At 47.9% G+C, this 10,537-nt stretch overlaps 1 protein-coding gene and 1 pseudogene across 1 annotated transcript; both read right to left on the bottom strand.

Moving 5' to 3' along the window:
- Window positions 1-3,783: 3,783 nt before the first annotated feature.
- LOC127307603 (histone H2B.2-like) lies at window positions 3,784-4,447 on the bottom strand. Its single transcript, XM_051338335.2, has one exon. It carries the CDS (start codon window positions 4,412-4,414, stop codon window positions 3,962-3,964), a length of 453 nt encoding a protein of 150 aa, XP_051194295.1. The 5' UTR covers window positions 4,415-4,447; the 3' UTR covers window positions 3,784-3,961.
- A 3,969-nt stretch (window positions 4,448-8,416) lies between these two features.
- LOC127307593 (expansin-like A2) lies at window positions 8,417-10,302 on the bottom strand (annotated as a pseudogene).
- Window positions 10,303-10,537: the final 235 nt, after the last annotated feature.

Here is a 10,537-nt window from a genome sequence, read left to right as displayed (position 1 = left end):
TCGATATTTCAAAAACGTGGATACAAGGATACATTGGTATGTATATCTAATTTATTAAAATATATACAGAAAGTAATTTTTTTCGTAGGATTAATACCAGTTCAGAAATAAAACAGGTAGTTAAGGAATTCTACTCTGGATAATGCAACCTGATGATGAGCATACACTATAAACTTGTTATGCAGTTCACATATAATATAGTTATGCAGCTCAATTAATTGTGCGAATCATGAACAAAAAAATCAGGTAAGTGAAGCCCAGAAATAGCAGAATGCTCTTTTGCTAAAATTCAGTGTCACAGACATACGTGTAGATGGGTCAGAGAAAGAATAACAGCTATTTACACACTGAATATTCTACCGTTACTTCAAGGACTTGAATTCTCCAAACCAAATGGCACCAATCAATGAATCAAGTGAAGTGCAGAAATGGCATATTTATATTCTACAAAATTGATCACAGGGTGTCCCTTTAGGACCCTAACTTCAGGACATTATTGTTTTATGAACTGTCATATGAACAAAAGACTATTGAATATACATTCTGACATCAATTAACACTTGACACTTCAGGGAAAAAAACTGAGCATAGATTTAAATTAACATGCACGTGCTAGTTACAATTATGTGCCTGGGGTTTTCACATGATAAGACTCTAGTAAATGACATTATTATAACCATATGTTCAGTGAACCTGGGTTTCTCTGTTATCCACGTGATGAAGAGCACGGCAAAGAATCTGGTATTTCCACAACTGTTTCTGTTGCAGATAAAATGCAGAGATCCCCTATCCCGCTATACTACTTATGGCATTCGGGTTCATCAATTCTATCTGGACCCTTTGCATCAAAATTGATGCCTTCACTGAACTTAAAGAGCCAGTTTTCTGGGAAAATATAACAGCATAGGAAATTGCATGTTCTACAAAAGGGTATTACTGGATGAGATGTTTTTCGAAGGAAGCATACCACAATGAGGCATTCCAGGAAATACATGCAAGAGGATGCAACAAAAGAAGCCTGAATCCAATATATTTAGAATAGCGGTGGAGAAGCAAGCTGGCACAAGAGGTGACACTAAAATAACAGAAGATGTATATGATGTTCCAGTCAGTAGCTGTTCTCAAAAACATTGCAACAGTACCAGTTAAATTTGAAAACGAAAATCAAATTCAACTTCAGATATCAGTTGAACTTTTGAAAGCCCCAAGTGGTTCCCAGTGGTACAATAGCTTTTGCAGTTCTAACTACAATAAACAATATATGTGTGTCCAAAAGGATTCTCAAAACCAAATGGTGCCCAAGTTCACTCTTTCAAGAACCTGAACACCTCCAGTTACCATTTAATCATTACTTTTGTATCAAGTCATAGACAATGATTTTATACTCGCACATAAACTGTCCAGTTATAATCACTATAGATGTGTAAAACAGGAGATAGTATGACAGAAGTAGTAAACACCTCTGAAATTTTACAATTCAGATAACTACAAACGGATACAAATTTTGAATGCAGACCAAACACCTAACTAATCATTAAGTTATCATCCACCGATCTCCTTTAGCATCTAATACCACAAAACAGAAATAATATAGTTATGCGGCTTAACTAAATGTAAGAATTAATAAAATGTTCAGCTAACCAAAGCGCAGAAATAGCAGAACACTCTTTTGCTAAATTTCTAGTTCCACTAACTATTACTAAAGTGTCGCGGACATACATATATACAGGTCAGAGAAAGAATAACAGAATTCTCAATAGTTACTTCAAGGACCTGAATTCTCCAAAGCACATGGCACCATTCAAGTGAAGTGCAAAAATAGCATACTTATCTTCTACAAAATTATCACAAAGTGTACCTTTAGGACCCTAACTTCAGGACATTAATTTTTTATGAACTGCCATATGAATAGAAGGCATGGCACCTGTATTTAACATACACTCTAAATACCAATTAGCATTTGACACATTAAGGGAAAAATTGACATCCTTTTAAATTAGTACACACATGCTAGTTACATTTATGCGCCTGAGGTTTTCACATGAGAATACTCTGAAGTAAAAGGGCATAATTATAAACATATGCTCCCTAATCTGAGGTTCTCCACATGATACAAGTCTGGCATAACAAAGAACTTAGGCATCTACAATGGAAAGATGCTTAGACAGACGCTTAAGGGGAAAAAACAATCAAAGCGCTTCCATAAGAACTGCAACTTTCAACGAAAAAACTATTCAATAGCGCTTAGTTAAGGTCATGCATCCACACACCGGCGGAAGAAATAGCAATTACTCCCAACGCATGTAAAAGCGGCAATGCTAAACCTGAGGCCAGGATCCGAGCAAATGCAGGCATAACAGCCAGAATTTTATTCCTTGGCACCCCTCTAAGCGCTCGCGTTGTACTTGCCTTTTAAGGCACTTGGATTTATCACAAGATTATGTTTGGACTCCATGTATCAAAAGTTGGTGGCATGACTTAACTCAAAAATTAATAGTTTTATACTATCAGGGAGCTAATTGTGCACAAAATACATAATAGCATAGGAAATTAAATATTCTGCAAAAGGATATTACTGCATAAGTAGTATTTTGAAGGAAGCATACCTCATTCCAGGAAATACAGGCAAGAAGATGCAGCAACAATAAGCCTAAATCCAAGACATTTAGAACAGAGGTGGAGAAGCAAGCTTGCAGAAGCTATATATGATGTTTCAGTCAGTAGCTCTTTTCAGAGTTTTGCAACAGTACCAGTTAAATTTAAAATGTAAAACAAATTAAACTTCAGATATCAGCTGAACTGTGAAAGCACAGGCGGTTCAAAATGGTAGAATAGCATCTATCAAAGAAGATTCTGAAAATACAGATGGTGCCATATACCACTGAATCATTATTGTGAATCAATCCTAGGCAAACATTTATAGTCCATACCATTCTCCATTTCTTATCAAAACAGATGTGTAAGGGCATGTACAACAGAGCAAAGCACTTGCGTAGGCGCTTAAAGAGTTGAGAGGCAAGCGTCAGCGCTAGGACGCGTGATTCTGTGTGCGTTTTGCAAGAGTCGACCTCCTCTTAACTCAAAGAATTAATAGTTTGATACTATCAGGGAGCCAATTGCGCAGCAAAATACATAATAGCATAGGAAATTACATATTCTGCAAAAGGATATTACTGCATAAGAATTAGTTTGAAGGAAGCATACCTCGATGAGGCATTCCAGGAAAAACAGGCAAGAAGATGCAGCAACAATAAGCCTGAACCCAAGACATTTAGAAGAGCGGTGGAGAAGCAAGCTGGCAGAAGTTATATGCTGTATGATGTTTCAGTCAGTAGCTCTTTTCAGGGAGCTTTGCAACAGTATCAGTTAAAGTTAATATACTATGCAAATCAAATTAAACTTGAGATATCAGCTGAACTTTGAAAGCCCAAGCGGTTCACAATGGTAGTAGCAGTTACTGCCATATAAATCTATCAAAGATTCTGAAAAATCAGATAGTGCCAAATACCATTGAATCATTATTGTGAATCAAGCCTAGGCAAAGATTTATAGTCCATAACATTCTCCATTTTGAATCAAAACAGATTTGTAAAACAGGACACAATATGCAATAGTAAGACACCTCTGAAGTTTCACAATTCAGGCAACTTGAAATGGATACGAATTTTTATTGGGTACCAAACACATAACTAATCATTTTTACTTCTAAGAATAGGTCATGCTTGTCTTCGTTGAAATATGTGGCGAAAGAAAATCCCCAATTTAAGGGATGCATTCAGAACAGTCAAATTCTCAATGTTCCCCATTAAACACATTCAGTCTAGAAAATTGTTGTGAACAGCATGACCTGTGTAGGTGGAAACGCGGTACCATTTCTATTCGAGATAGCAGCAGATCATCTTACAGGATCCCAACAGAGAGAAAAGCAACCTAAACTACCAGCCAACATACACAAAGCAATCTAAGAAGAAGTGAACTTGGTGACGGCCTTGGTGCCCTCAGACACGGCGTGCTTGGCGAGCTCCCCGGGGAGGACGAGGCGGACGGAGGTCTGGATCTCCCGGGAGGTGATGGTGGGCTTCTTGTTGTAGCGCGCGAGCTTGGCGGACTCCCCGGCCAGCTTCTCGAATATGTCGTTGATGAAGGAGTTCATGATGGACATGGCCTTGGAGGAGATGCCGATGTCCGGGTGCACCTGCTTCAGGACCTTGAAGATGTAGATCTTGTAGGTCTCCACGGACTTCTTGGCCTTCTTCTTGGACTTCTTGTCGACGCCTCCGTCCTTGGAGGCGGTCTTGCCCGCCGGCAGACGCTTCTCCGCCTTGGGCTTCTTCCCCGCCGGGGCCTTCTCCGCCGAGGGCTCCTCCTCCACGGGCTTCTTCGCTGCCGGCTTCTTCTCCGCCTTGGGGGCCATGGGAGAGGAGAGGAGTGGAGCGGCGGCGGTGGAGTTTCGCTGGAATGTGGAAGAAGAGGCGGGGAATCGTAGATGAGATGTGAGGAACCGATGCGGGGCGGAAACTATATATAGGAGGAAAGAGGTGGGCGGTGATTGGTGGAGAGGCGCGTGCCGCGGATCGCTGGCCTGGACGGGTGAGATGATTTGACGTGGTTTCGGCTGGACGGCTGTGATGCGCTCCGTCGCAGATCGCTGTGTTTAGTTCAGGTTTAGCGAGTCCAAGCGTACATGTCCCAACCGGATGAGGCACACGATGACACGACGGCAGAGGTTGATCAACGTCAGTTCAAAAGAAAAAAGAAAAAGGGGTCGATCGACGTCGAAAATAAGGCAGAAGTTGATCTGGACGTACACTGAAGTTAACTTAATCATTTCACAATGCATTGTATTTGAGCGAATTATCCTAGGTAGAGATATGTTTTAAAAAACCACCTCTGCAATGCATTGCTTTTTAGAGTTGTATCTACGTTTAATGATTTTATTTTAGACTAATGGATGCATGTGATTGGATTAGGAAGACGTTTTTGCCTATAACTTCGTGCAAGCTAAGATACTATAAAACAATCCTCTCTTTTATCAATAAATATGGTATCACGTCATTAAATTGCCTAAGATATCGTGCCAAGAACCATCCATTGTAAAAGCCCTTATTTTGGCCTTAGGCTAGCCATAGTGGTAAGTATCATGTTGTAGTATTATGCACGTGATACTTGTGTATGTACTATCTCTATAGTGGTTAGTATCATGAAGTACTTCCTCTCTCACAGTTTATTAGGTGTGCACTTACCCCTAGGTCGCAAATTTGATCAAGTTAGCATTATTTTTATGTTATAAAAATTATATCATTAGAAAGTTTAGATGTTCTATTTTCTAATGATATAATTTTTTCATTATATAATTTAAATTATATAGGTTAAATTGGCAACCTAGAAATACGGGGAAGACTAGTAAACTGAGACGAAGGGAGTAGTATCATAGTTATGCTATATTTATTACTTTTTAGAGTCTCAATGCAAATGTGTGCATAAGATTTGTTTGGCATTAACTTTTTTCGTGATATGCGCTATGATACAGTATCCACATATGTTACTTTAATCTCCTCTCTCCTCCTTAATTAGCTGCCACATCAGCATTTTTGTGGGACCAATATGTATGATATTAGCTATGATGCTAGCACTATGACTAGCCTTAGCTTCACAGGAATCTGGCCACGTTTCCTGTGCACACGCTGAGATGAGGAAATAGTCAAATATTAGGGCATTGTACAATAATAATATTTTAGTAGTGTCACGTAAGATAAACGCTGAGTGAAGGAAAGAGAAAGATAAAAAATAATTTGCCTTCTCTTAGTTAAGAGATGATCTCTTAGTACAACCCCTCTTATCACATATTTAGAATATCGTCTTAAAGATACGACTAAATAATCCGTTGTACGTCGTTATTTTTGTTATATCTAAATTAGGTGGCAAAGTTAAGATAAAATGGCATTATCAACCATTGCAGATACCCTTAGATACAACTACAAAATTAAGCTGCAAAGTAACAAACCGGTGGATGGTAATTTTATAGGAAAACCAGGAACTAGTGGATGGTTGGTAGCTATCCGGTCTTGATAAATCGAGGCAGCAGGCTGCCTAGGTGCATGTTGATCAAGCTACACTCCGCGTCGATTAAACTCCACCGGAGGTAGTAGTAAGCATGGGCCTCGATACCATTAAATCCAAATATTTGCATATTACATATATAAAAGCATCTTCAGTCGCGTCTCACAAATCGTCCCCCAAAAAGATTTGAAATGTTTCCAGCCGCGTCCTCAAAGCCGCTTTTTGTTTGGTGCGGTCCGATACGGTATCCGACGCCCCGAACCCGTCTTCGCCCCACAGGGGACGCTTCGGGCACGCCGGACACAACGAAAAGCGAGGCGAGGCATGGCGGGACCGACGTGTCAGCGGCACATTCAAGTTTGGACCTAACCGCCACCTACCTCGCGACGGAAGTTATTCGCGCGCAGTGGCACACGACCGAAGTGCCGCAGCTTTGCCTTAATGGCGACGGAGTGGCAGGCGAGACGTCTCGCCGGTGCTGTGTAGCCTCCACACGTCGCCGGCGTTGGCACGCCACCGCGCGTTCTCGCGCTTTCTTCCCAACGCCGGCATCTATAAACCCCCCCCCCCCCCCCCCCCCGGCTCAATGGCAGCCACCACAGCCGCCGGCACCCCTTTCTCCGCCACAAGCACAACCCTTGTCGCTCGAACACCACTGTGCAATGATGAACCGCCCCGGCGCCGGCCAGTTCCCTCCACCGCCGTCTCCTGCACCACCACCTACACCACCGGATTCGCAGTTCATCATTGACGTCGCCGCGGAGGAAGAGTCGCGGCGGCGTCGGGCGGAGCTTTGGCGTGCAGAGCAGCGGCATCGGCGGGAGGCAATCGAGCAGCGGGAGCGTCAGCAGCTTGAGGCGGCGGCAGCAGCGGGAGACCCCGCAGCTGAGGAGAACGCAGCGTGGAAGGAGGTGGTGCTGGCGGACACCATTTCGGTGTTCAACGCCGCCACGGCGGAAGAGGCGCGGCGGCGCTGGACGAAGCAGATGGCCGAGTGGTGGTGTGCGGAGCGGCGGCGCCAGCGCATGGAGCGGGAGGCGCAATACCGTGAACGGCGGGAGGCGATCGAGCGGCGGCGGCGGGAGGCGGTGGAGCGTTAGCAGCAGCTGGCGGCGGAGGAGCGTCAGCAGCGGGAGGCGGCGCTGGCGGCAACGGAGGCGGCCTGCAGGCGCGGGCGGATGCGTTGGCGGCGCAACTGGATGCGCAAATGGAGGAGGGGGAGGAGGAGGACGAGGCGGAGCAGCAGGACGAAGACGACGACTTCGAGTGGTCCGACAACGACGACGGGCCGCACCCGGACGAGGCGGCGAATCAGCAACGCGCGCTCGTTGAGTCCTTCGAGTCGGAGAAGAAGCTCCAGGACGACGCCCGTGCCCGCGAAGAGGCGCAGATTCGCCGCGCCATCGAGATCTCCCTCCAGGCGGCGCGGCAGGAGAGGTCGGGCGACGACGCGCTGCTGGAGCAGCGGCGTCTGGTCACCGCCCTACGCATGGAGAGGCGGCACGCGCAGCAGGAGCTACGGCGGAGGGGAGGCGACGATAGGGCAGGGTCGTCGAACGCACCACGGGGTGGTCAGCAGGCTAGGGTTTAGATGAAATCTAGCCGTTTTCATTCAAACTTTGTAATATATAATCAAATTTGAATGAAAATCTTTATTTTCGTGCACTAATATTCATTTCGGGTGGGCGTTTGGGGGACGCGGCTGGGGAGCGACGTTCCCCAAACGCGGGACGAACAAAACATGTCCCTCAAACGCTCAATTCGACGCTGTTTGGGGGACGCGACCGGAGATGCTCTAAGGGATCAACAAAGATACATAAATAACAACTAGGTTCCTAACATTGGCAAATAAAACCCTACAAATGAACTGCAAAACACAACTAGATCATTCGCAATATCCAAGGAAGAGAGAGCACTAGCCAAGGCCATCTTCACCGGCATCGGAGACTATGCCACTTGATTCTTGGCCGACGTGAGCGCTACGACGAGCTCCACACACGGCTTTCGGATGGAGGTTGAAAGAGCGTCGGCATCGAACTCGGTCGTCTATTGCATCCTCCCAACACCACCGCTGCGAGTAGAGGATATCAACAGAGGCGCATCCACCACTGATTAGGTGACTGGCGATTAACTCCGTCCCTCCATTGTCACCGTCGCAGCTGCAGGTTCCCCTGCCCTCATTGCTGCCACGACAGCGAGAGGGTGGGGGACCACAGAACAAAGGTCTAGTCCTCGTAGAGTCTTCGAGTTCTTCATCTCCGGTGTAGGGGCATTGGCGGCGAAGAGAATAAAAGTCCTTCAGCCTGCCCCAGAACAGTTGTTCTTTTCTCGGAAGAGCGTCGACGGGCTGGAATTTGGAGTCGATCGTTGTTCAATGCTGATGGCACATGCTTTACTGCATCCAGATCACGAAGGATCTCAGCAACAACACGCACAATCCGCCCCAACAAATTAACCATCAGCACCAACAGCTTCAGACCCGGGTTATGTGAATCTGAAATAGATTGGCATGCAACGATACCATGATCTTGTGCACGGAAGAAACATCACTCTCCTCGACCCCTTCACATATCTATTTTCTATCTTGCATTTTAGTCACCGCTCTCTTTCATACTCCCGTCGCCAACAAGTAGGTACCCTTCAAGGCTAACCTGAAGACACAAATCGCTGCTATCAGTGGGGGGACAAATGGCCACGCAATTTGAACTACAGAAAGCATTCCTGCTTCTATGCTGGTATGAACGAATGCCCACACCAGGCAGATCGCGCACCCAACAACCTCTGACGGACGCCATCCATCACGCCGCGAATCACACGAAGCGCGCCTAGTGGCTTTGAGGCCGTCACCATTGCCCAGTACAGAGAAAATGCGAAGCGCACCAGAAATGGCGACGCGGAAGGGGAAGCCGTTGACGACCACCAAGGATCGTCGTGCACACACTAGCACAAGTTGGCACTCACCGGTGACCAAAGACGCGCCTCGCATCGTGCTGTGCACACTGCTACCTCTGTCTGTTGCTAACCACGAACGAGAGGAAACACAAAGGTCGGACCCAGTTGCAACGGCACGTTTGACTCTTCGATCTTCACATCGTTTCATTCAAGATCGTTTTGTTCATCCATCCAGAAAGAAAAGGGAATTAGTAGGATCAAAAGCTGTACAGTAGTCAGAGTTGTATTGATCTGCGCGCGTCACTTCCACTCCTGGGCGTCGCAGTGCGAGCACCCTTCCAGCGCGACGTCGTCGATCTGCACCCCGGTATCGTACACCCGGCCGGCTCTCCACCGCCGCGAGATGACCTCCCCGTCGGCCCACACCCACTTCCCGTCGTACCCGCCGGTGACCACCATCCGGAGCTGCAGCGGCCCCGCCGGTGCCTGGCTCGTGCTCCACGCCGGCCCGCCGCGCTCCCGCGCCATCGCCTTCCAGCTGCCCGACGACCCGGCCGTGGCTACGTCCACGGCAACGATGTCCGTCTGCCCGCCCTGGTACAGGAACCTGACCGCCAGTCCGCCCGGCCCCGCGCGGGCCTCGGCGCGCACCGACAGGTTGCGCTCGCGCGCGTACTCGCACGGCACCCGCCTGTACTCCACGTCCACGGCGCCCCGCTCCCTCAGCCGCCGCGCGGCTTCCGTGCCGGCGCCACCACGGGCCATGGGCCATGGCCGCGTACGCCGCGCCACCGAGTGCGAGGTCGGCGCCGGTATGGTTCGTGCCGGTGTGTACCTGGTCCGTCACCACCACCGTGGTGCCCTCCCCGCGGCAGAGCTCGGCGTCCATGCACCGGACCTGGTAGCACGCGCCACAGCCGACGCCTCCTCTGTAGAGCGCGGGGCCCGCGGCGGCGAGGAGCCCGCCGTTCAAGGACGACGCTAGGGAGCCGTACCCGCAGGAGCCAGCTACATATACGTGCGCAAGTTCAGCAAACGAAATTCAGCAACGGCGCAACGCGCGAAACAGATTTGCAGCTAATCGAACCCCAGACGTACGTACCGTTGTCTAGCGCGGGGGAGGAGGAGGCGCGGTATGCTGCCTTGGACCGGCGCACGCAGCGGTCGCACGCCGTGGCAGGAGACAGACCGACGAAGACGAAGAAGAAGAATAGGATCAGCAAACGCCGGACGAAGGCCATGGATGTGGAACGATGGAGGTTGAAGACGTGCGTTACTCTCGGAGTGGTCTGCTTGGCGAACGAAACTGAACAGAGGATTCTTGCTAGTGGCAAAGGCAGGAGCTGGGCTTTATACCCGAGACTCGGCACGCACGCAGGTTGGCCGGTTACGGTTTATCGGAGTTATTTAGGAGTACGGCGGACTGGTTGGCGGCTAGGTGCATGAATACTTGGTGCCGACTGCCTCGAAAGAAAACGGCCGCGGTCTCGTACCTGGGACGCAGCGGAATGTCTTGGGCGCGCGAAGCGGTTGGGGCTTGCGAGGAAGGTTTTTTTTTTTTTTTCATTGAGAGTACCCAAGTATT

This window comes from Lolium perenne, chromosome 1 (genome assembly GCF_019359855.2).
Source record: "Lolium perenne isolate Kyuss_39 chromosome 1, Kyuss_2.0, whole genome shotgun sequence".
In the NCBI taxonomy this organism is placed as follows: Eukaryota; Viridiplantae; Streptophyta; class Magnoliopsida; order Poales; family Poaceae; genus Lolium; species Lolium perenne.
The sequence above is the reverse complement of the archived record's forward strand: the minus strand, read 5'-3'. Positions and strand labels throughout refer to the sequence as shown.